Source organism: Orbicella faveolata, unplaced genomic scaffold, assembly GCF_042242905.1.
Source record: "Orbicella faveolata isolate gen_17 unplaced genomic scaffold, um_ofav_v1 contig_25, whole genome shotgun sequence".
Lineage (NCBI taxonomy): Eukaryota > Metazoa > Cnidaria > Anthozoa > Scleractinia > Merulinidae > Orbicella > Orbicella faveolata.
In genome coordinates this window covers 2175372-2200353 of record NW_028301553.1, presented here as the reverse complement: position 1 = coordinate 2200353, position 24982 = coordinate 2175372, and the positions used below count along the sequence as shown (strand labels likewise).

General features: G+C 39.2%; 3 protein-coding genes across 3 annotated transcripts; 1 reads left to right on the top strand and 2 right to left on the bottom strand.

Annotated features, from left to right (window-relative positions):
• The first annotated feature begins 265 nt into the window (after positions 1 to 265).
• On the top strand, positions 266 to 4563 carry LOC149108544 (monocarboxylate transporter 10-like). Its single transcript, XM_089293767.1, has 3 exons — positions 266 to 571; positions 2579 to 3229; positions 3900 to 4563. Exons 1-3 carry the CDS (start codon positions 266 to 268, stop codon positions 4404 to 4406), a joined length of 1464 nt encoding a protein of 487 aa, XP_089149893.1. The 3' UTR covers positions 4407 to 4563.
• Positions 4471 to 11840, bottom strand: LOC110039963 (gamma-aminobutyric acid receptor subunit beta-4-like). Its single transcript, XM_089294777.1, has 8 exons — positions 11714 to 11840; positions 9852 to 9955; positions 8147 to 8218; positions 7693 to 7906; positions 7510 to 7592; positions 7093 to 7233; positions 6256 to 6737; positions 4471 to 5738 (listed from the first exon to the last, which is right to left on the bottom strand). The coding sequence occupies exons 1-8, from the start codon at positions 11794 to 11796 to the stop codon at positions 5475 to 5477; spliced, it is 1443 nt and encodes a 480-aa protein (XP_089150903.1). The 5' UTR covers positions 11797 to 11840; the 3' UTR covers positions 4471 to 5474.
• A 2283-nt stretch (positions 11841 to 14123) lies between these two features.
• Positions 14124 to 20601, bottom strand: LOC110039972 (gamma-aminobutyric acid receptor subunit beta-3-like). Its single transcript, XM_089293766.1, has 8 exons — positions 20489 to 20601; positions 19376 to 19476; positions 18970 to 19037; positions 18350 to 18567; positions 17851 to 17933; positions 17053 to 17193; positions 14926 to 15356; positions 14124 to 14336 (listed from the first exon to the last, which is right to left on the bottom strand). The coding sequence occupies exons 1-8, from the start codon at positions 20599 to 20601 to the stop codon at positions 14124 to 14126; spliced, it is 1368 nt and encodes a 455-aa protein (XP_089149892.1).
• Between the last annotated feature and the right edge of the window lie 4381 nt (positions 20602 to 24982).

Sequence of the window (24982 nt, the reverse complement as noted above, 5' to 3'; positions counted from 1 at the left end):
AACGTGGCGTGGCATGTGCTAAGAGTGAAGTAAAATAACGTTCGCTAACAAGAATCGTAATTGGTGTTATAACTTATGAGCAAAGGCGCACTTACGTGGCGTGGCAATTTGTCACCCCCAGTTTGGCCCAGTTTGGCCCAGTTTGATAGTAAATGTGTGTAGAGCAGATAAATATCGGCCCTGGTTTAAGCTATATATTGGTAGAGTTAAAAGGCAATCTGAATTTGCACGCTACAATTTAGACCAAGTTTGAAAAGAAAAACAGATGGATCAAGACAGTCAGAGCTGTATCGAAGCAAACGAAATTGGATGGAAACTGACTTGCTCAAATGATGTTGAAGATGTTAACGAAGAAGAACCTCCCTATGATGAAGAGAATCTACAGGACGGTGACATCCAACATACTCGACTTAATGCCAAGCCCTACTGTGAGAACAAACCTCGTCCTGATACAGAGGCTGTATATGCCAGTGACAGTCAGCATACTCAACTCGATGCCCAGGCCTGCTGTGATAAGAAACCTCATCCTGCTACAGAGACTCTATATAACAATGAGCCATCTCGTGACGTTGTAGCCCGGTGTAAAGACGGATTGAATCTCGAATCTCGTTCAGGTTTTTAAAGAACCTCATCCCGACGAAGAGGCTGGGTTAAATGAAATACCTCATCTTGATAACGAGGCTCACTATGACAGAGGTTGGGCGTGGGTGGTTCTTGGAACAACATTTTTGATGGAATTTTTCGTTGGAGGACTAATAACCAGTTCTGGAGTCATTTATGCTGCGCTAAGGGACCGTTCATTTTTTATCAGGTAGGCGGGGCTGGTGGGATTTGGGGGGGGGGGGCCATGCGAAAAAAAATGGCTTTCGAGGGGGAGCCATCCCAAAAAAATAAGGGAAAAAGGGGGGTCACGTGAAATATTTTAGTAAAACTTTAAAATGGCATGATGTTTGAATATCAAAAAAATTGCTATAGAATAAACATAGAACGCAGGATACAAATTTATTACAAACTTTCCTTCTGCTTTAAAAAAACGTTTGGCGACAAAAAAGCATTTGTAGTTACTGAAAAGAAGTATTTAACACTGTTATTTTCGAATGCAACTTTCACTGGCACTCATCTTCATCTTCGCTGTCGTCGAGTTCTTCGTCGCCACTTGTGCTGCTATGGGAGTCTCTTTCACCGATGCTGGAAGAAGCAGCAATGCTTTCCGTCAGAGTGTACTCTTCAGGGTACATGAAGGTGTAGACATAATCTCTGACTTCCTACTCAAGGTTGGTGGTGATTCTGCTTCTTGCAGCATTGGTGAAATAATTCCCTTCCAAGAGCTGTGCGATGTATGGCCCATCTCTTCTAAATAACGACGTGACAACATCCTCAACTTTAATACACCCTTCCGGGACGGCCGTTCTAGGAGGGTACACAAGGCATTGTGGAAGATCATTTCCTAACGGGTTTCCAACACAGATTCCATAAACGCGTTGGACGTTGTTTTCAGTCCGCTTCCTCTTTCTTGCATTTGACTTTCTGCGGTTTTCTTTTTTCCTTCTCCTTTTGTTGATGTGCTGTGCATGTTTGAGTATGCCCTTGAAGATGCTGTTATAATTGCTCTTATTTTCTAGTGCTTCCATGTCCTGCGTGACCTTCGTCAACTTAGCTTCTATACATTTGATCTGCTTTACATTAAAACTGTGGGCATTCATCAATTCAGATGAGGGAGATGCCAATGAGAGGCCAAATGCCACACGCTCAGGGCGAGCCATAACTAGGAGATCCGAAATTGACTTCTCTTTCTTTTGATTTGTTTTTCAAACAACAGCTCTCTGTAGTATAGGGATTGTAAATATTGTCTTCACAGTGAGCACAAAACGTGAAGTAGGGGGATAATAGAGAAATATTAAAAAAGTTGAAATCTAAATATTGTTTGTTCAATTTTTTTTGGGGGGGGTCATCCCAAAAAATGACCGCTATAAGGGGGGGGCCACGTGAAAAAAATTGGTAAGCTGAGGGGGGGTCATGCGATTTTTAAATGGTGCTTCCCAAATCCCACCAGCCCCCCTTCCCTCATAAAAAATGAATGGTCCCTAATCGACGAATTTAACAAATCAAGAGCAGAAACAGGTAAACTCATATTTAGTGCTTTGACTTAACACTTGATTCTTGTTACATTCTTGACTATGCTTAACAGTTTCTTAGTATCATAGCTGGCCTGTGAAGAGGATGTTTTACCCAACCACAAATAAATTATAAAGCCCTGAAAGTTTGGGTCTACTTGAGACTCCGTTTGACTTGTGATGACTTGCACTAACTTTGGTTTAGATGAAATTTGCATGCAAGTCGATGCAAGTTTTTTTGCAACTTGCGTTTACTTGCGAGGAAGTATCTCTATGCAAGTATCTAAGCAGGTTCCATTTGCGACTACTTGCGAGTCCGTTTGGCCAGCGCTTAAGGTGAACATTTTATAGACATGTTTGCTTGATTTTTCAATTTCAAGTTTGACCTTTTTTTAATTAAACACAACTATTTAACATTAGCGAAACTAAGAATATTTGCATGTTTTCCTTTCTGACTGATCAAGTTTCGATCTTTTCTTGCTATTTCCTGTTTAAGACGCGCCTCACACCTTCTCATCGTTGTTTTGTTTTTTCCTATAGCATGGGTGAGCTCTCTAGCCGTATCTACATATTATTTATTCTCCCCTCTTGGAACTGTCATCGGCGAACGCTACGGATGCTGGGTAGTTGCCTTACTTGGTACCCTGGCCTGCTCTATTGGGTTATTGAGCTCTTCCTTCGTCACCAGTCTCCCGATGTTGTACCTAACTTACAGCTTGTTGTGGGGTATGGGTGCGTCTTTGGTGTATTTCGCTGATTTGCTGATTCTCACAAAGTACTTTAAAGCCAGACTTTGCTTTGCCAATGGTATAATGGCCCTCGGTGGTGCAATTGGGGGCAGTGTTCTTAGCCCGACCATGCAACAACTATTCATTCATGTTGGCCTGGCCAACATGTTTCGCGTGCTCTCGGGAGCATTTCTCCTTTTGTCTGGATTTGCACTGGTTTATCGGCCAAGACACGGCGTGCGCCCACACGATAGTGACGTCACAACCTCTCAAACAGAAACAAAGCCTTTGTTTGACTGGGAGATTTTGAGCAACAAAGCATTTTTCATGTGGATCGCTGTCATTTTCATCTTTATGCTCGGTTACATGGTCCCTTTTGTTCATTTGGTGAGTTTTCATCATAAGTTCCTTTCAACCTTTTCGGGTGTCTGTCCCCTTCAATAGATCTTGTTAGAAATTGTACATAAGGCAGATAACTGCTTGAAAGCTTTGAAATGTCCAAGAAAAGTGTCGTTTGTTGAAAATCTTTGCTGAAGGGCTCGGGTACCGCTTCGTATTATCTAATCAAAATCTAGAATAAACTCTTACGACTACACAAAAAGCTGTCTCGTCATCAAGGCATTCTGTTGCTTAGCAACCGTTTATTAGCCTAATACAAGCTTTTGTTCTTGGGCCATCGTAGTTTAACGAGGAATAAAACACAAATAGCGGTGATAAACATATTAAACTTACGCATTTTAATTACTTGCCGTTTCGTATGCTACGCAACATACATTTTCAAAAGTGGAATAAAGACCGACGTTTCCAGACCCCTTATTTACATTTCATATATAGTTTTCAAAAATTGTAACGGTCTTTATTCCACTTTTGAAAATGTATGTTGCGTAGCATATGAAACGTCAAGTTATTAAAATGCGTAAGTTTAATATGTTTATTACCGCTATTTGTGTTTTATTCCTCGTTAGCCTAATACATTCATTGGAGGTCAGATGGTGCTCAGTTTTCCTCCGTTACTGAATATTTACGTTATCAGTTTTTAATTTCTGATTTATTTCAGGTTCGCTTGGCTGAAGACCTTGGAATTGACAAGACTCGTGCCTCCCTACTGTTAACATTTGTGACTATCGGATCAGGTTTCGGTCGTGTCATCTTAGGCCGCATCTCGGATATCCGACGCTTCAATCGCGTTTACATCGCTCAAATCGCCTTTCTTGTTGTAGGCTTAAGCAATTTTGTTGTACCTGTTACAGCATCCTTCACCATTTTAGCCATAGATGCTTTCATATTTGGTTTGTTCGGAGGATGTTACTTAATTATAAACCCAGTTATTGTTTGTGACATTCTGGGTCCCCAGAAAGTCTCGTACGGTTTAGGAATGACTTTCTTTGTAATCGCCATTCCGCGAACACTTGGACCGCTGATCGCTGGATGGATTTATGACGGACTCCAGAGTTACGCTATCGCGTTCTACTCCTTGGGTGCCACAACGTGTATTTCCGCTGTCCTAGCTTATTTTGTTCCAATTTTGTTACGAAAGCAAGGTGAATATGTAATAAACCCTTGATACAAAACCAAATGAAGCTCAGGTCATGTGGTCTCTTCTGACTATATCAAGACCCATAATTAGCCACTGGATTATATCATTTTTTAATATTATACAATTATATACAAAGATATGGTTTCGTTGTATAATTTGACAGAGCTGTCGTGTGAAGTAATTTCTGCTAAAGGGCTGGCTACTTTATAAAGGCAACACAGAACTTTGAAAAAGAATTATTGTTTTGTGTCTTCTTTATTTAATTGTAAGGGTAAAACTGACTTGCCGACTAACGAATGACTGACTAGGTGACTCACTGACTGACTGACTCACTGACAGACTCACTGACTGACTGACTCACTGACAGACTCACTGACTCACTGACTCACTGACTCACTGACTCACTGACTCACTGACTCACTGACTCACTGACTCACTGACTCACTGACTCACCGACACACTGACTCACTGACTCACTGACTCACTGACTCACTGACTCACTGACTCACTGAACCACTGACTGACTGGCTGACTCACTGACTGACTAACTAACCCACCGGCCGACTGACTGACTGACTGGCTCAGTGACTGACTGACTGACTGACTGACTGACTGGCTGCGTTGTTTTAATAATAAAGTCTATCAAAAAGGACGATTCAGGGTCAAGAAGAAAGTAAACATTATCAAAAAGAAAGTTAAATGCATGCATTTTACTCCAGCAAGAGATGCAAACGCTATGAATTTGATAATAGTGTGAATTTGTACAAAACGCTACCCTATTCAGAGTACTTGAAACTGAAGTCCAAGGGTTTAGTAAACTTCAAAGTAACATATTTCAAAAATAAATAGAAACAGGTCACGTACACAAGGGGCAATAATAAGTTCTTGTGAAGTTTCCCACATCGCAGGATCTATGATCAGTGCAAATGAAGACGATGGCAAGACCCCCTTCCTCCCATTTCCTCCACCTTCACTCCCTTCCGATCGAAATCGTTGCGTATTAAAATTTCACTTTGTTTAAACAAGTACGCGACTTTAACTTTCAATGACGAACTGACTAACAAGTCCAGATCTTGATAAATGACAAGCTAAATCTCAAATATCTGCAAAGAAGTACACTGCAAAGTAGATTGAAAGGTACAATGCGTATGCTAGAGGAAACAATCTTCTACTGAGTTTATCAACAACATTGGGCTCGCGCAGGAGACTAGTGCAGTTTGCACCTCGTTTTGGAAGCTTCACAGAGTTGGCACGCGTTGGTTTCCTGAAAAATCCCGCGGGCCGGGCGGCTGGAGGTTTATGAAATGCAGTGTCGAAGCTTATGGACGGATTATAATTTCTATCTTCATAATCCTTTACCTGCAAAACAGCGGTGTAAACAGAAAGTTAGAAATGAGAAGACAGGGGAAATGCTGAGGCTTGAGTAAACCTCTGTTGACGCGGGAAGATCGACGTTAACATAACATAACATAACTTAAAACCTTTATTTTGACACGATAAGAGTTAAAGCTACAAAGCTTGTGGGGTCGTGTATACTACTAAAGTAAAATACATTACTGAAGTTAAGCGACCTGAAACCAAAGCCAATCACATGCTTTTTACTTTTTTTTCGTGATGATATAAGTCTCAGCAGGAGTTACACAGAAAAATTAATTACTTGGTTGGGTGAAAATTGAAAGTCAATACCCATAAAGCCGAAGAACTCTTCTGCCTCCTTGCCAACCTACTTAGGGAAAAGCCCGACTTGGGAACGAGGATGTCCACTTGTCTCAAATTCGGTGAGCTAATAGGAGTGCCCCCGCCAAAAGTTCTCTCTTATTTAGGCTAACCTCTATCTGACTGTCATTTTGGAAAACGCCGTAAGAAAAATTCTTACCTGAAGCTCGTCCTGTTTGGTTTCATTTAAGACTCGTTGTAGAATCCCAGTCTCCTTGCAACCTGTTTCCGTTTTATCTCTTTCCTCGAATGCCGCATGCGCAGACGGACTCACAGACGAGTGGAAGGGTTTTTCATTAGATATTTCATCCTTGTTTAGCGAAAATACTTTTGTACAGGAACAAATGAAGGCGAATTCAACCAGGGCAGCAAACACAAATAGAAAATTACCCAACAGGTAGACGTCAATCGCTTTCACGTGACCAACTCTCGGTAAAGAGGACTGGATGCCAAACATGAGTGTTGTTATGGCTAGGACTGTGGTGATACCGAGAGAGACTCGGGCGGGCACAGAACGCTCATCTATCCAGAAACCTACCCAGCTTAGAGCCACAATGAGAATAGTTGGAATGAAATCTTGAAGAACGTAATAACCGAGTTGTCTTTGTAGAAGAAATTTTGTTGACAATGAACTGAAATTACCTGAGGAATAAAATGAGTGGATTGTCGTTACTAAAGCTTCAATTAAAACAACTTATTTTCTTTCTGGAACCTCAAAATTTTACTTTGAGAAGATTCTGTCAAATAGGCAAGTAGAAATTACAGATTGTAGATTTGTTGTACGTTTCACAGTGAAGCACACCGCACTGTACATGTTTACATTTTTCGGTGAACAACAATATACAATTATAAAATTATATACAATTACATTATATGGGAAGAAGAGTTATTCAGGACAGAAAAGGAGTTCAAAAATCCGAAAATCCACTGGAAATTTCCCGCAAAATATTCATTGTATTTCATCACATTGAACACCACTTGAAGTAATGCAATGTACCTGTGCTATACTCTTGAACTTGTGAGGTTTGTTCCCAGCCAACTAGAGTATACTGTGGGATCTTCAGGTCATGTGACACACGCAGGGACCCTTTTTTATCAGAAAGCCAGTCCAAGATAATATCATCCATAGTGTAAGAAACTGAAAAAAGATCACAACAAGTTAGAATTAGCCAGACAGAGGCTAGATATCTGGTAAACCTTTGCTTACCGACATGTCACTTAGATACAGTCACAGCCCAGTTATATCGCTTTGGAGTCCACCACAAACATAAATGTTTCCTTTTGCGAACCCACCGTTGTACAACCGCAGAGTTTCAAGGCATCAGCGAATCATTTCGAGACATTTTCAAAATCAGTACTTAAGTAAACAGAATACAACACCGTCATAAAAAGACCAGTTTGATTCTATACTCACAACTTTCAAAAGCCATATCACAGACTTGTTCGTCCATTGGAAATTTTCGCAGATTCATCGGACAGTATAAACGAAGTTTCCTCCTGAAAATTTGGAAAGAAAAACAAAGATGATTGTGAAAAGCAACAAGCTTAAGTCCTACGCGAGAACATCATTCCGAAGCAAAAACAAACGTTAAAAGACCTGCAACTGTGTGTGATAATGCCTTCCTGAGTGACCTCAAACAGAAAATCCCCACAAGTCGTTTTGTCGCTCAAATCATTCACAAAATATATGTCTGGCAGCCACACTTGGTCGACAATGTTCCCCAACAGCTTTATTTTCTGAATTCCAAGAGAAGGTCCATACGCCAGACGCGTGTCTATCCAGTGTTGACGAAAGAACATCACGACAGTTACTTCCTGTATTCAAAACGAAAATAACAACGGAATGGATCACGTTAGATTGATTTCCGAAAATGGTTTCTCTGAATACGTTATTACAAAGAAGCGTGTAGTTTCTAACCAATCATTTTGGTGCGTCTGCATGCACTGTGGTCTCCATTTTAAAAATTCCAATCTCGGTCATTTTGGAGCAGGAGAAGCATGGGCCCGAGGAGAGAGCCTGGCAACAAGACAACATTTGTCACGTGATGCACTTACCATGTCAATTTCTTTGATAGGAACCATTGACAACACGTGTATGGAAATGTTGACTTTACACCGGGATCCTGAAAACACAAGGAAAATATGTAACGAATTTAAAAGGAGGCTGACAGCGGTTTCCAGCTCTCTCTCATCACTTAATATATCTACTACCACTCCTTGTCATATGATCCTGAACAATGATGGTATCATACAAATGTGCTGGAAATTGTTGCTAGTCACCTTAAAAGACTTTAAAACAACGTCTTACAAGTATTTTATTTATACAAAGCTGCTGTTAACGAGTGTTCGAGACACAAGAGGCATTAGCCCCAGTTTCATTTGTCCCTCGACAACTACTAAGCCCGGGAGAGGGCATTACTCCCTTATGTGGGCTCTATAGGTATGTGGGGCCCAAAAGGGTAGGGTTTTTCGGCCGTTTTGGTCATAAATAGGGTATGGCTTTGTCCTCTAGTCTTGAATTTGGTATGTTTTTCAGAGGAAGCTACTTAATCCATAGGACTATCAACAAAAGCCCTACATCAATTATGTTTATAGGGCAACCGTGCCAGCCGCAACGGTTATAAATAGGGTATCGAATTTTTGGGAAAATCGCAGGTTTTGGTCATAAATTTGGGAAGCGGGCCGTACATCCCCAACCAATTATTCTGGATGTACCACCACCCCCCCCCCCCCTCCGCCGGGCTACTAAGATGTTAGCTTTCCTGCTAGGTTATAGTACGTAGTTTTATGGACATCCTAAAGGAGCTCAGTCACGGTTTGCGCATCTTGAAAAGTTTAGCCTCAATTTTTCAAATTCGTCGTTTGTAATCCGCGTTAATCTTCTCCATCCTTAGCCATCCTTGTTCCTTTATGGTTTATCATTATCTCTTTGGTGTTTTTCAATCTTATTAAACTGTTATTTTCAGGTTTCCTACCATTTAAATGTAATTTTGTATGTGGCCAAAATAACTCAAAATACCGTGACTGAGAGATAAGATCAGAGCCATTCGTTTGCTTTACAATTCATGGACGAAATTCGCAATAAAGGACATAAAAAGTCATGTAGATCCACCCTGGTCCTAGAGGTCGTCTTTCTCAATTTCATTCTTCTCCTGATGTGAATAAGAGAAACGCGACAAAATATCAGCGAAAACCTCTGGACCTGGGGTAACGTTGACCAGATTGGAGACCAGATTTGGAGTCGCATGCTTGTGAACCTGCCTGGTTTGGACGAGAATGTAAATCCTACAAATCTTAGCTATAGTGAATCAAACTCGGCAGAAACATGTAGATAGTGTTGTAAAGATCTATATAAATATCACTAAAGCGATAAAATATATCAGTAAAATCAGGAGCCACAGTAAAATACAGTTTATAAACTGATCTGGGACGCCAAACTTAAGAGAATTAATTAATCCTACTAAAATAAATAAATTACAATATTTAGAGAGGAAGCCACATCAGCTATAGCTGGTTTTCATTGGGTCCTCCATCCTGGTCGATTTGGACTTTGGAGATGTTGGTTTTTGCGGAGGGAGGAAAAGCGGAGAACCCGGAGAAAAACCCTCAGCGCAAGGCGAGAGCCAACGACAAACTGAACCCGCATATGGCACCAGACTGAAATCAAACCTGGGCCTTTTAGATTATTGCAGGCTCTACTTTTTGAAAGCTTATTTAACTTTCAAACTTGAAAATTATGGTTGAAAACAACTTTACCTCCAAAATCCGGCCTTAACCTCTTATCGTAACCATCAAGCAACTTTCCCAGGATGCGAGTGGTGTCAGCGGCCGCTTTTGATGTTAGCATGCCTGTGTCATTTCTGAAATGTTCCACTTATTTTTTACTTATAGATTTTTACAAGATAATGATAAAAGTAATAGTCGTTACCTCTATAATAGGGCGAATTTCAATTGAGTGTCGTAAAACCAAACCAAACCAGTTACTTACCAATTAGACTACTCAGCCAATCCCAAACCGTAACAAAACCGAAACCAAAACCAACACCAAAGTAATTGCCTGATTACTTTCGACACTCCATTGAAAGCCGCTCTAATTCAAATTATTACATAGCTAGCTCTGTAGTGAGCGGACAAGATGGCGTTATCTTGTCAGATCGGGATTTCACGTTGTGTCCCGCAAGAAAATTTTGTTCTTTATCCTTTATTGACTAAGTTTGTTCGGTCAGGATGGTTGTATAATTGCCTTGTTCTTTTTTACGTGTTTTTGGACCTCGACTCCGTCTCGTTCCATAAATGTTCAAAAAAAGAACGAGGCCACTTGACGGAGCAAGCCGACAACAAAAACAACAGCAATCCTTTATTTACACACAATTTAGTTTAAAGCAATAAGTTTGCTTGTGGAGTCGTGTTTACACTAAAAACAGAAATATGCACAGTAGTAATATGATAATTCTACAATTCTAACAATTTTACAATTCTACAATTCTACAATTCTACAATTCTAGAGTTCTACAATTCTACAGTTCTACAATTCTACAATTCTACAATTTTAATAATTTAAAATTCTAATAAAATACTTCTATAATTTTAATAAAACTTAAAATCCGTCACGTTCTTACTTCGCGTTTGAATCGAGGTTGCATTAAAGTCTAATCGTTTAATAAGAAGAAAAGCTTTGTCAGTAATCCATATACATTTGGACAGGGTAACCCAGCTGGAACCTAATGTTGGTTGGGAAGTTTCACGACAATGCCGCCCCCCTGGTGAGTGGGTTACTTTGGCTCAATGGGGTTTTAGCGTTCAATTCGGATTTCGATTGAAATCTTTTCCTTCACTGTGTAGTATTAATATTAACGTCCATATAATTTCCTCAATCTAACAGCTAGCGGTTCTATACCATCATATGTGGCCAGCGCCTGCTCTGCTGGAATTGTTTTGCTTTCGGAAGTAGGAGAAGTCGACCAGAAAAAAAACTTGGCTAAAATTCAGATTCACCTGTTAGAAGAAAGCCTTTCGAATAGGCAATGAAATCTAAACTCTAGTCAGTTTTTAGAATTTATTCTTTCCGTGTTTTCAACAAAAATTGACTCGCACGAAGAAGTATCAGTCGAGTTCCATATCGAAATGTTAGCGCGTCGACTGACACAAAAAGTTTCGAAAATACTATCTTTAAAATCCATGCGTACAACACTTTCTCCCTGAAGTATTAGAAAAATATTTTACAGGTTTTAAAGAGCCGTCAATTACTAAATTTCAAGGCCTCATTTGGCGGTGATACTTATAACAATTCTATTAGAGACAGTTTTAAGCGCCGCATTTGTTTTTTCGGGGATACTTTTAAAATTGAGTGTACCATAACCTGACTGTAACATTGAAAACATAAATTTGCGATAACATGTTTAAAATCGGCAGTCATGTTGAGAGCTTCAGGAAGCCGCAATTAATGAAGATAATACAAGGCTTGAAGACAGTATACACTTATCACTTATCACTAATACCAACGGATATGATTTATTTCGGACATGTCTAACGCAAACTGCTATTTACAAATAGCAATTTGAATACCCCAATTATCGTTTTTCAGATTAAACTAGAAAGCTATCTAGATATAGTCTGACCTTGTTGTGTTCCCAGCTTGTCCTGAAACGCTCTGGTTAATAAAACTCAGCCAAAACAGCAAAACAAGTACTGGATACATCATCGTCTTGTGAGTAGAGTAGCGCTTGTGAAAACTTGTTTGTTTTAGTAAATGACTTGTGCCAATGAAGCTTTTAAGCTGTTAGCAGTTCGTAATTTTCATCGCTAATGAATTCTTCCCTGCAGTACACCTCGCCTGCAGCTGGTGCAACGTTAATTTTGAAGAAAATAATTCCAATATTTGACAAAACCGAATAGTTTGACTCGGAGACCGTGCCCTTGTGGGTTTTTTTAGACTGAAGTCATTTTAAGCCATTTTAAAATCAGCAAATTTGTGTTTCGAGGAACCCTGCTAAGTTGAATATTCCCGACTTTTAGGCGGGTAACATTATAATCACGCAGTTATTGAATGTATTCAAAATGTGCCTAGGGGAATAGGTGGCTAGATTATTTGACCAAATCGTAGAACCCTCACTCCACGCTTAAGGCAGGAGGCTTAAGGTTTGTTCTTATGCAAAACAGTGTAACACAAACAGTGTTCTTGTATCGCAGCCAGAGTGCACCGACAATTCATCTCAAAATTGAAATTGGTATTGGACCTCCTCCTGATTAAAACAATCTCACAATTTGAATATGGAATCGTCAAGAGCAATTTGGAAAATCTACAATAACGATAATCAAACAAAAAGCCATATGAAGCTTCACAGGTGCCAGGTCGATATTAAAAGTAAAACTTTTTCGCATTTAGTTTTAGCAGTCCTAGTCAGAAGCTTGAATCAATAATGCAACAGTTGGCTTCATAATCATAACTCAGGTATTATCAGAATTACCCGCACAAAGTAAAAAGCTGCTTTTGGAACACAATACTGATTAATTAAGGACCTTAAGATTGTGTTACGAGATTCAGTACGAGAACGATTATCGATTGTCAAAACAGTGACGTTTCCAGAGCCCTCGCTTTTCGTGTTGGTTTTAGGTCAAGGAGAGGGAGCCTGGGCTCATGGGATGAGTTGGGTATGCTTCATGATAATGTGAAGCCTGCGAACTAGAAATGAGAAATCGTTCTCGCACTCAAATCTCAAGTCCCCTTATGTTTTCGTACAAGTACAAATATGTACTTTCTATGACTGGGTGCGCACAGTTTTTGCATACGGGGAAATAGAACTACGACGCGTTTTAGAGTTGAAGAAACGTATTGGAGCCCGCACAACTGATGGTATGCAGCTTCAGATGACAATAACAATGAATAAAATCAGTCATGAAAAACTGAATTCAGAAACTGCTGCGATGAAGTCGATCCATTCCACGAGCTCCCATCCTCTATTAAATTTATCGTTTTTCTTGCGACAGGGGTAAAACATGTTCTGGGGCCGGGTTCCATGGCATAATAGTAAATAAAAATTTATTGACAGAATTCTAGGAGTTTTATGCACTTGTTCTCTTTCGCGAGATTCGCAATTTAGATCTGTCGATTTACATCAACGAAAAACTTGAAACAAGCCGGGAGGTGAACTTGCAATCAGCTTGTAATGGGTTGATGACTTACGCATGCGCATATGAGCCCGGCTATGTACAAAACTGGACTTCTGATGCAATATTACAAAAAGATCTAAATCATTATTTGAAAAATTATGAATAAGCTCATCGTTTTCCCCGACAAAAATTCTACGCATAAGGAAGACACTCGAGAGAAAAAAAATGCTAGCTTAAAAACTTGGACTGGGACCGAGACAGGAGTTATTCTCGTCTCCAGAGTCAATTGACTGTCTTGCCACGCGTTGCCTTGGTACAGGAAACCGCTGGAAGCATATTCTGGACGAGACGTGGCGGAAGTGAGGTGTCCGAAGGTGGCTTTCCTTCAGTTTCCTCCGGGCTACTTTTTCCCGTCATCATTCCAAGAGAAAGAGAAGGAGTTGCTGTTACAGTCTGATCACTTTAGTAGTTGCTTCTCAATCCCAAAACATCAAGTTGGAGGAAGCACGGTCCACCAGTGGTTAGGGCGCCGAACTTGAAATCCGCAGGTCGCAGGTTTAAGTCCCGCTCTGACCACTAAGGTGGAGTTGTTTCTTAGTAGACCCTAGTTCAACTCCTCGGTCACACGTGTAAATAACCAGCTGGTATGCCTCCGGCCAACTACGATTTTAAGCCTGTTGTGTTAATTTGCAATATTTGTTTCTTTCGTTTAAGTGACATGCCTGAAAACTAGCTAGTTGTAGTTAAGTGCAGAGACCACTATAAACTTTTAACAGTTAACGTTCGTGTTGAGAAGAAATGTCAAAAATGAAGGGTATTTTTTACATTAAACACAGTACTCTTAGCAAGATGGTCTTATCCCTTCTGTCCTTTATACATGCCTCTTTGCTCATTTCAGCTTTTTTTTACAGTTTTAGTTTACAGAATTACAAATATCAGGCAATAAATCATAACAAAGAGATAAAAAGCAAGAGGAAACAATATCCTTGACGCTCGGTCGATCGGGTGAGCCATGTTCCGCACACGGGATGACGGCTTGGTGTTTTTATCATCGCTAGTCCTGTTATCCGCGATCTTCTTGCCACAGACTGGATAACATAAAGAGGACTGCGAACTCGTTTTAATAGAATCCTGCAAATAAAACAATATCACTGCTGGGTTGAACGTTACAATTGAAAGCATAGAGCAAAAATATAATGCTGCCATTTTTTGAAAATTTTCTTGCAATGACGATGCAAAAAGAGGGTTTGACAAGGTAGCCTAACCTGGAAAGTGTTCGATGTAGGAGGCAGTTTTAGGGAGACAAACCTTACAGAACTTTGAGTATAATGACCAGGGGGGACTTCCATATAAAAAAGACAAAGGTGCTCGTCAAAAATTTTGAAAAACGAAACCTAGGAAGTGCCAAGAGACTGCTTTGTGGGCGTGCCTTGAAATTTTTTCACCCCTAAGAGGTACCAATTCTAAAACAACACATTAAGTGACACTAACTTTTTCCACTCACTACCCTAAAAGGTAACGCGAAAGCTCCCGCTGTGGAGCTTTTCAGGTTTAACACCCAAGGAGATACCAAAACCATATTTCTAACTCCCAAAAGGTACAACGAGCAATCCCGTCCTTTATATGTGGAAGTCCCCCGGGTAAAAAGAACCACATAGTAAACAGAGCGTTAAAAAAAAGTAATGAGGTGATTGAAGATCAGAATCTTCTTGAAAGTTACCTTGGGCTCTTTGAAACCCATTGACGGGCTGTTGAAGCCACTCGCGAGGATCGTGGATGGATCACGCGGGGAATCCTCATTCCTCTCTGAAGCAACGCGTGATTTCTCTTCCCTTAAATTTGTCACGGTACAGATGACCGCAAACTCTACCAACGCACCAAAAACAAAGAGAAAGCTTCCCAGTAGGTAAAAATCGATGGCCTTGATGTAACCGACTTTAGGGAGAGAGGCCTGGACACCAAAGAGAAGTGTTGTTATGGCGAGCACCGTGGTGATACCGAGGGAGACTCGGGCGGGTATGCTGTGTTCATTGATCCAGAAGCCGACCCAACTGAGCATGACAATCAGTGCAGTGGGAATAAAGTCTTGGATGATGTAATAACCAATATGGCGTTTTAATCTAAGAGAAACTGCCAGAGCAGAAAAGTTTCCTGGAAAAATCAATTTGTGGCGTTAATTAAAAGAGCATGGATATCTGAGGTCAGGAGCCCATCACCAGGAGCCTCCACACATAATATAACGTAGAGTCAACCTTTCCCGTATCATTCTATTTTTAGAACTATAATTAGCGCAATGGTCTCTTGGTTTCCCACGAAATATCTTGTTTCTCTAGAGAGAAAATGCAAAATAGAGGGCAAAAGTGGGGTCTCATAAAGAATGGTCTTAGCTGGGGTATCATTGGGTATTGAAAAGGGGTCGTGTGAAAACTCCCACAAGAGCTGTTTCTAAAAATAGAAAGATACGGAAAGGATTGACTCACAGAGTTAGTACAAGAGATGGAGGTTGGCACCATGCTTTCTTGGTTTAGAAGAGACAAGCCACATCACAATAGAGCATCGCCTCACAAACTTTCATTTTACTCTTCATTCCTTTGTTCTTTTGTTCTCTATTGTTCTACTCAACTTTGTCTTCTACACCGAGTAAGAGCCAAACAGACGGAAAATAACAATAGCAGATCTCAGTTTAATCATATCACTCAGTTCTGAACAAAAACTAAAGCAAACTGATTTATAGGTTTATATAAACAATAGCCTCCATTTTGCGCGAATATATATATGTTATTTGCCGGCTGGGGGTTCATATAGTGACCCGAAGTCACAGTTTTCCACTATACGGACCGACCCTAAGCCGGCAAATAACATATTTATTTTTTTCCTGCGGTAAATTGGCCTGCAAGTGGTTTTTTTTACGCAACTTTGTCATTGAATTGGCTTACGCGCCGTCTAAAAGCCATCGTAAAAAATCTAACGAGCGAACGAGCGAGCTACTCAGATACTAGACAAAGAAAGATGTATTAAAGAACAGATTTATTTCGAACTACTTTATGTTAGTTGCATTTAGTTCACCAGTTAAGTTCACAAAACTGTTTTTCCGGAGTGAAATTTCGTGCAAAGTTTGAAGTTGTATGACAAAAACAATTTCTATCAGTCGTTGCGAATCACTCGAAATCAGACTTTCTTACCTTAAATTGAGTAGCAGAAAGCAAGGAAATCCGTTAAGTGTATTCCACAGAAATTCTCTTAAATGCAGAAACTATCAGAGAAGTAAACTGGACTGCAATTTACTTTTTTTTTTGCGTTAATTGTGTGGCGAGAGAAACACAGGATTACGCGCCATTACAGCGTCAAAATACTCAATTAAATTTACTCACAGTGACTTTCCTTGTCATTTAAAAGTGAATAGAAATGAACTTGTGTTGATTAATCATCGATGGAAGTGTAAAAAGGGCAAAGGTAGACCATTACCACTAGTTCACTCAAGAAAATTGAAAATTCACCCGCGCTGTTTCTCACCGTTACCGTGACCGTGGTCAGAGATAGGAAAATCCGGACCGCGCTAAGAACCAATCAGATTGCAGGATTGGTTACCGTGCCCTCTTGCGAAAAAATAACCTCGGATATTCCCCAGTTTTAGCTGGGGAATATTCGGTCACGTAAAGTGTTTAGACCAATTGCGCGCGAGCGAAAATATTTGATGGATTATAATTGTTGATATTAAGCTTAGCATAAAATTTCGCTGTCAACTGCTGGAACCTTGAGCTGCCCACACACACAAAAGCCGTATTAATATTAATCCTTTGAAAAATGTTGCTATTTGCCTGTGATTTGTTATTTGCGCTACTTATACCTGTTACCAAAGTGTCTTTCCTGGAAAGTACTTGCCATTCAACCAGAGTGAATTGTGGGATTGCAAGTCTCGGTGATATCGTGACCTGTGTGCGCTCCTTCGTTGCCCATGCGTAAACTAGGTCTTTATCATTGTATCCAACTATCCAGAGAAAAGATAGAAAACATTCCTGACTAATATTCTTGAATCTTTAAGCCTAACTAGAATTTTACTTGTCTTCCCTGTTTCGTATTTCCCGTAAAAAAAAAAGAGAAAAATTAAAAAAGAAAAGAAAGGTTACTGAAATTCAGGATAAAATTTATCGAAACAGTTTATTTCTGCGCCCAATTTAAATTTTGTTGGCGTTCTTAAGCAGAATATGCATTACTTGTAAAGAGAAAGAAATAGTTTAAAATTGTGGAGATGGTGTACAGATCTGTAAAAGCAAATTTAGTCCATTTAAAAGGCTATGTCTTACACCCCTTAGGACGAGTCCTCCATTCAACTGCAGTAGAAGACCTTGTTAACTATAAATATCATTTATTTATTTATTTATTTTTCAGTTCTTTGGAGGTGGGGAGACGGGGGTGAAGGAGGGGTATAGATAGATAGATAACTTTATTTACACGCGGTAAAAAAATCAGGGCTCATGGTTATGACTGCTAACCTCATGGTCCGCATGCTCTGTGTATGATTAGCGTTGTATAATGTCGTATCTCAAGCAGTGCAGAAGGTCTGGGTTCTAACCTAACAGGTGGTAAGTATCTCGCCATGATTGAAATAGACTAACTGCAGTTTCAGAATACGGTGAATACTTACAGCTTTGGATAGACAGTTCGCATGTTTGCTCGTCCATCGGAAAATTCCTCAGATCCATGAGGCAATAAGACTGTACTCTCTTCCTAAAAGAAAAACCATCCTTACCGAGTGCCATCACGTTTTTGAGTCTGTATGATAATAAGTATTTAAAAGAAAGTAGAAATATTCCCAGTCCCTTCATGCTACAGAAACCGGGATAAGCTTCGGCCTGAACGGCCACTTCGTTCATATGCATAGATTTTACCTTACCTTACACTGGACGAAAAAGGCCCAAACAACTGAATATCCATTATTTTACGCGTTTTAGTATGCACGCGCGCATTTTAGCCCATGTTCACCAGCGCAACGTTTTCTTCGCGTCACGTTCCAAGAATACATGGTATAACAAAGGTGTTCATTTCCATTTGGAGAAATTAAGGAAATCGGCAGACATCGTAACTCAGTTTGTAACACTTGACGGGAAAAACACTAAATGTAATCAAGTGTCTGAAGTAATCACCTTATGCTATAAGTGATGTTTCCCTCTGCAGTAATCTCCAGCAGGAAGTCATGTCGAGTTTTATGATCAGTCATGTCTGATTCAAAGAAGGTATCCGGCAGCCATATTTGATCGACAAAGGGAGCTCCAGGTTTAATGGAAGCTGCTTGAAGATGTTTTCCGAATGCTAGGCGGTGATCTCTCCAGTACTGACGGAAGAAAAAGGTTGCAGTGAAATCCTGTTGAAAAGAAAATCCCGAAGTTAACATTCGAACGCTGATATCAAGTCTGCTCTATGATATTTCCCTCATTGTCATTAACACACATACTTAATTTTGTTAAGCCTCCTGTGAACATCTCAAGGTTGTGTGAAACGAGCGCGAAAATATACGCGTGCTACACGCGTCTCTCATAAATAATAAACGGAAATCACTCGAGTCAAACAGCACGCGAAACGTTTTGTTTCGCACGTCGCGTTAGCAATTTGTTACGCTCGCGGGTCCCGCCCGTGTATACGTGCGGTTTCACCTCATGATGAATGATGACAGGAAAATTCTTGCAAGATTTCTTATCTGACTTCACTGCAACGCAATTAAATTTTGGCACCATGCACAAAAAGAAATTACGTGATATATCCTCACCATGTTGATCTCATGGATGGGCACAATGGCAAGTACGTGAATATCAACAGAAACTATCACAGGAGAACCTGGAATTAAGGGAAATGCTTTAGCAATCAGTGAGTAAATAGAACCTTTCATAATAAACGGAGAAAATGTTTTGAAAGATCTAGAAAAAGCCTTCTTACAGACATTTTGTAGCTATTGAAGTTTGTACGCAAAACCATAGCTGTTGCTATAGATTGACTGTCATCATTTGTGTCCAGGGGAGCAAAAACCGCGCGATCTTTTTAGACGGCGTGACATGGGCACGAGAAGTACAGGTTTACTTACTCCTCTTACTCCACTTGATTCAGATACCCAGTCCTCTCGCTCGCTCCACTCACCCATTCCGCTTTAGTGAAAAAAGTACCATCACCAGTCTTACCTCCTACATCCGGCCTGACACGTTTGTCATAATTATCCAATAAAGTGTCAAGCACATGACCCATCTCATTTACTCTCTGCAAAGAGGCGTTATCCGCAGCACTGAAATATAGAATCACATAGTTTAACCCGGAAAATTACTTTCCTTGGCGTGGCATGGACCTTTCGACGCTCACATTTCAGTTAGTTGCTGGTGTTCTTTCAACTTTCTCAGCATTACATACACATAGATATAGTCAAGAGAAAATTGTTTTCTTGGTGGCGCACCTATAAACTAGCTGGTGCGTCCTGTAGACTCTGCTTATCAAGTCTATGGGACGCACCGTTACCATAGCTAAGTGTGCGACAAATGAAAATTAAACTATATTATTTGGGAATACATATTATACGGCTAAACTAACTAAGATTATATAACTACCTTAAATATTATGTAACTACTATTCTATTACGACTTTATTTACATTCTCTCAGCAGTTGAGCTTGAATCACGCCATGTGACTTTCTTTGACTGAGCACTCAGAATTGGATTCCAGCCTGTTTCTTTGACATGTATTATTTCATTTCCAATATTAACCTCGACAATTTTAATTTTTAACTGATTTAATTATAATTGTTTTTCTTCTTTTGTATCTCTGGATAGATCCTTATTCTTGCCCGCAAAACGCTTGCGACTGCACCTTCCATATTCTGCTTGAAATTCAGCGGGCAGAATTCACTACACGATTTCCCCGAATGCTTCATTAGAGGATGTACTGCACTACTAAAACAAGACTTATATAAATCAAGGAAGGCCAAAAAACTACAGGGAGCAAATGTTGTTATTTTAAAGTTTGAGTTTCATCTTTTCAAGGTTTATTCAGGATTTGAGACAAAGAAGGGGTTGAGCATGTCTATGAAGTGAAAGTCGCTCTTATTTCTTTGATCAAAAGTTAGCCCACTTGCAAAAGAATTAGGACATGCAGGGTGATTATTTACCCAAAGGACCATATTTTTTGTTTTAATTCAACTTTAACTTTAACAGTTTTAAAATGTTCACGATCGAAAAATAAAGTAGTGCGCAGATGACACGAATAAAAAGGTGAACTTGAAAACTAGATAAACAACATACACTCACCTTTCGTTGTATTTGATTGTTTCTGTTTGCACGGAATTCAGCCAACCAAAACACAGGAATACCACGAATAACTTACAGAACAGGTATACCTGGTTCAGCGGTCTTGCCTCCATATCGCTGAGGTGAAAAAGTATCATCGCTTGTCTCGCTTTTGTGAACACGTCTTCGACAGCGAAGGTGTCCTGTACCAGTGATGTCTGCGATAAATCTACTGCTGCAGTTTTCACTCAAAAGTGCAGCTGTTGGAAAAATTCTGCCCTAACTCACTGCTGGGAGCCCTGTTGTTTCACCGAAATCCAAAAAACTTTCTGAGTTGTACCGTATTTAATTTACTTCGCTCTTAGTCTCCTGGGTTCATTAAAAAGAAATCAATTTATGAATTCATGCAATGTGCTCTGCTCTGGGAGTAAGTAAACATAAGGGACCGTTTGTTAACCAAATGGAAAACCCGAATCATTTGTCAACTCGCATGTCTTTCCTCGCGCTAACAAGACGGGTTGTAGTCCAAAACATAGCGGGCTAGGTTCTTGTCATCCTGCCTCAGTGTATCACCAGTCTATAAGCAGCGTATTCTCTTGAAGGTGGTGTTATATTGAGGTAGGATATTACCGTACACGGCGGGGTGAAGATATGAATTTCATTTTCGAGTGATAAAAACATTATTTTACAAACAAACGCAGCGAGGAAAGTATTGTTTTTAACACGAGAAAGAAAATTCATATCTTCAAGCCTCTGTGTAATTTTCTTTTTATTATATAAACAACCCGACTGTTTACGCAAGCGGGAAAAAGCGGGAAATAAGGTTATTAATATATTCACCAGTAAGGATATGAAAAATACGCCGCTTGGGTCCCGGATGGTGCACGTGTAGAACAGACACTCGTGTCTTTATATAGCAGAAGTTAATTCTTAATTCATGACCAGTCCGGTATCAATTCTTATCCATGTATCACAAAGGTATTCCACCTAACCTCTCTCTTGCCGAACACGATATTATTATGCATGTCTTTTTAAAAATATATGTATGTTTTTTTATTATTATTATTATTTCTTTTATCATAAACTTTTTTTTGTTTTCTGCACTTCTAGTGCTTAGATCATTTATTACAGATATCGTTTAACCTACTTTAATTATATTCGTTTCCATTATTTGTTTTTGTCACTAATATTACTTACACATGATTTTCACTAGTAATTTTACGTTATTTATTTCATTATGTCTTTCCATACACCTTATTCCAAAATGGCCGTCATTTTAGTATTTTTTTGTTTACTTGAAAATGAGCCCTTGTTGCCTCGTTTAAGGAAAAATATTCTTTTGAATTTCGAGTTTAAGAACGAGGCAAAAAGGGCTAATTTGCAAGTAAACAAAAGAAGACTTAAATGGCGGCCATTTTGGAATAAGGTGTATTTCGCCCTACATGTGCGCATTTTGCTCGGCTTGGTGTAAAATGGGAATATTCAAGTAGCTAGTCTAGACTGAGATTTTGCAGGTGAATTTCTTATTTCAGCGTAATTCTCTTCGATTCATTAATTATGTCGTTGATTCTAATCAGAAATTTTAATCGCTTGCTGATGAGAAAAAAGGCAAAACTGTCATTTTTACCTTGATAATGATGTTAGCAACATCGAAACGTCGGACAACTATAGTTCTATTAAAACTATATTTGTCGAAGAAATATCACAGCCCGGGAACTCTTGTATACTAAGCAGAAATGATTCGCTTACTATTAAGTAGCCTGCGTGCTGATTTTTTCTATATTCTTTGCTTAAGCATGAAACAAAACCGAATAATTTAGAAGTCTACTGTTAGTTGACGGCAAAATTAATTAAAAAATATGCCTATACTGCATTCAGTATTCCAATTCTTTTTTGCCATCGAATTTGATTACAAAAACAAACAATATCTTATCCTTGTTTTATTAAATTTGACTAGTTTGACAAAAAAAACATTGAAACATTCTAGAATAGGCATATTTTAGAGTTACTTTTTGTCAACTTAACTGTGGAATGCGTGTAGACCTGAATTATTTTCTTTGTTATATGATAAAGCAACATACGAAGAAACAATCTCATTTCTTTTACTTTCCCGCTGTGTCAGTTCCTATTGTTTTGCCTTTAAATAATTTATGAGCCCCTCTGCAATATTTAATTAAACGAGCTATCATTTGTACGCAAACACAGTGACAAATTATAACAATTATTATGAGCAACATTCTAGGAAAACTGCTCCGGCTTCTACCCTGAGATGAACGACAAAATTAGTCATGGTTGTCTACAACAAATAAGATGTACGACAGACTCAAGACTTGCTTACTAATCAATCACACGTATTACGTGTATAGAGGGAAATACGGCAAATTGAAGGTCCGCGAAAATAGGGTAAGAAACAGATTTGTTAATTACTATTTCCTACTTCGAAAGCAAGACAAAAAATTTAACAACAAAAACACTGAGCATATCAATCAATCACAAATGCAATAACAGTTTTGAAGTATTAAAATGGTTCATAAGCCGTGAACGTTTTGTGCCAAAGCCTTTTTGCGCGGAAGTCAGAAGTCCAGAAGTCGCGGGTTCAATTCCCGCTCTGGCCACTTAGATAGGGTTGTTTCTCGGTAGACCCTAGCTATTTCAACTCCTCGGTCGAGCTTGTAAATAGCCAACTGGTCTACCTCCCTTCAGTTGGGTTTTTTAAGCCTAACAGGCTATATAATTGCCTGTGAACTGGCTTAGTGTAGCTAAGCGTATTGACCACTATAAACAACAACATTGGAAGGTGGTTTACTACAGTTTTTCGGAGACTAGTAACGCGCGCTATGATTGCTTGCCAGACGTCAGTATTAATCGCGCGTGCACAAATGACGCAAGCAACCCTAAGAAGAAACGAAATCCACTTCAGCACTTGAAAGACAAAAAAAACTCGATAAACAACCGGTAAAAGAGCTCTAAATTACTCTTGCTTTCTCGCACACGATACATGGCGTCACATGAGCGTAAGCTTAAGTAAAGGGCATGCGCAATTCAATTCTCGTCCAAGGTTGTAAAAGCCAGTCTTTGGTCGAGGATTGCTCGAAAACCTACCGTACAACCCGTGATGAAATTTCCACAGTTGATTTGTAGGGGTGAATCACGTTTAGAGTCAAAACTTTTAAAAACTCTGTAAGACAGATTTTGAGCCATTTTTGATTTCACATTTTCTTAGTTTGCGAAAATCTGTCTTACAGATTTTCATTTTGCTTTGCATGAATGTTAAATCAGAGCCAATTTCCTATTCCTGAAATTTTGATGTGGGGTCATACGGGTAAATTTTGAGAGAAACGTGATTCAACCTACTAGTGCCCAGTCTCTCCCTAGGTACTCGGTCATTCATTTAGGCCATTTGTCGTCGTTTAATTGTTCAAGTTTCACATAAAATGGTAAAAGACTTATGTAAACAGTAAATAGAGAAAGGAAAAACATCTTGGAACATTTTTCAAAAGAGTTAGAAGTTGAGCTGTTATAATCCATCAAAACTGTAGTAAGCTACCTTAATTCGCCGAAAACATTCATAGCTCCCAAGGTTTACAATGGCCACCTAATCAATCATACGATTCCATAATTAGTTACAGTGCGCTTTGTTTTTTAATAGTTAACTTCCACCTGCTTGAGATCTAATTCCGTGAAAATTTGAGAACATTCTAAGAAACAATCAGAATCGAAATCTTTTTATCAATGATTATGATAAAGAATAACTGATTGTCATAACAGGATTATGTGATTATAGCCGTCCTTCGGCCACAAATATACATTCATTTTAATGTTTATTTGAAATTCTTTTTCTTCGAATTTAAGTGGCAAGCCTAACAACTAGCTAGGAGAGGGCATTGAACACCACACAAAAGCAATTTTTTTTTGTTTACCTGCTGTGAGATTTGTCTCAATAGGTGAATAAAAAGAACTACTTAAAGCATAAACAGAGATCTTATCGACTTTTTGGGCCAAGTTTGCCACAAAATTTTAATTTTGTTTGAAAATACTCTACAACCAGTTCATGCATGATGCTAGTTTTTAACTGTTTTATTTTCTTTGCTCGCTTGCTTTGTTTTGTTTTGAAAAAAAAAAATCCAAACCAACTTGGTTAATCTTTTATCCTCTTTGGCCTAAGTTATACATATTTTTATTTGGCTTACTCGCTGAATTTGTTCAGTTTTAGTGTATCCGCGGTCACATTTGTCAGGAAAGAAAATCATATAGAAAGCAATAACAATGCCAAGTTTGTAAAGAAACAAGGGTCAAAACTCGCTCAAACTTCAACTTATTCAATTTAATGCATTTATTTTTGTCGCAAGGAGGGCAAGTGCTATCTTTTGTCAAAAGATTTATCAATGACAACAGCAAAAAATCAATAGAAGCGATAAATAACCGGACGGTAAACTAATATTGTGGGAGGCCCCCTACTGACCCTCCAGCATAAACATCTCTTGATTTGGAATGCTTGATTCTATGGTAGCTGCC

What these genes read in the sequence shown, in the direction of transcription:
- LOC110039963 (XM_089294777.1), bottom strand. Translation starts at nt 11,796, where the DNA reads ATGATGTATCCAGTACTTGTTTTGCTGTTTTGGCTGAGTTTTATTAAC. An exon ending in ATTATCACACACAGTTGCAG is followed by an intron (nt 7,593 to 7,692) that starts GTCTTTTAACGT and finishes CCAAATTTTCAG; the next exon opens with GAGGAAACTTCGTTTATACT. An exon ending in TGATATGGCTTTTGAAAGTT is followed by an intron (nt 7,234 to 7,509) that starts GTGAGTATAGAA and finishes ATCTTTTTTCAG; the next exon opens with TTTCTTACACTATGGATGAT.
- LOC110039972 (XM_089293766.1), bottom strand. Translation starts at nt 20,601, where the DNA reads ATGGAGGCAAGACCGCTGAACCAGGTATACCTGTTCTGTAAGTTATTC. An exon ending in AACATCACTTATAGCATAAG is followed by an intron (nt 17,934 to 18,349) that starts GTGATTACTTCA and finishes TTTTTCTTTTAG; the next exon opens with GAAGAGAGTACAGTCTTATT. An exon ending in TGGGTTTCAAAGAGCCCAAG is followed by an intron (nt 14,337 to 14,925) that starts GTAACTTTCAAG and finishes TTTTATTTGCAG; the next exon opens with GATTCTATTAAAACGAGTTC.
- LOC149108544 (XM_089293767.1), top strand. Translation starts at nt 266, where the DNA reads ATGGATCAAGACAGTCAGAGCTGTATCGAAGCAAACGAAATTGGATGG. An exon ending in ATGAGCCATCTCGTGACGTT is followed by an intron (nt 572 to 2,578) that starts GTAGCCCGGTGT and finishes TGACTGATCAAG; the next exon opens with TTTCGATCTTTTCTTGCTAT. An exon ending in TGGTCCCTTTTGTTCATTTG is followed by an intron (nt 3,230 to 3,899) that starts GTGAGTTTTCAT and finishes GATTTATTTCAG; the next exon opens with GTTCGCTTGGCTGAAGACCT.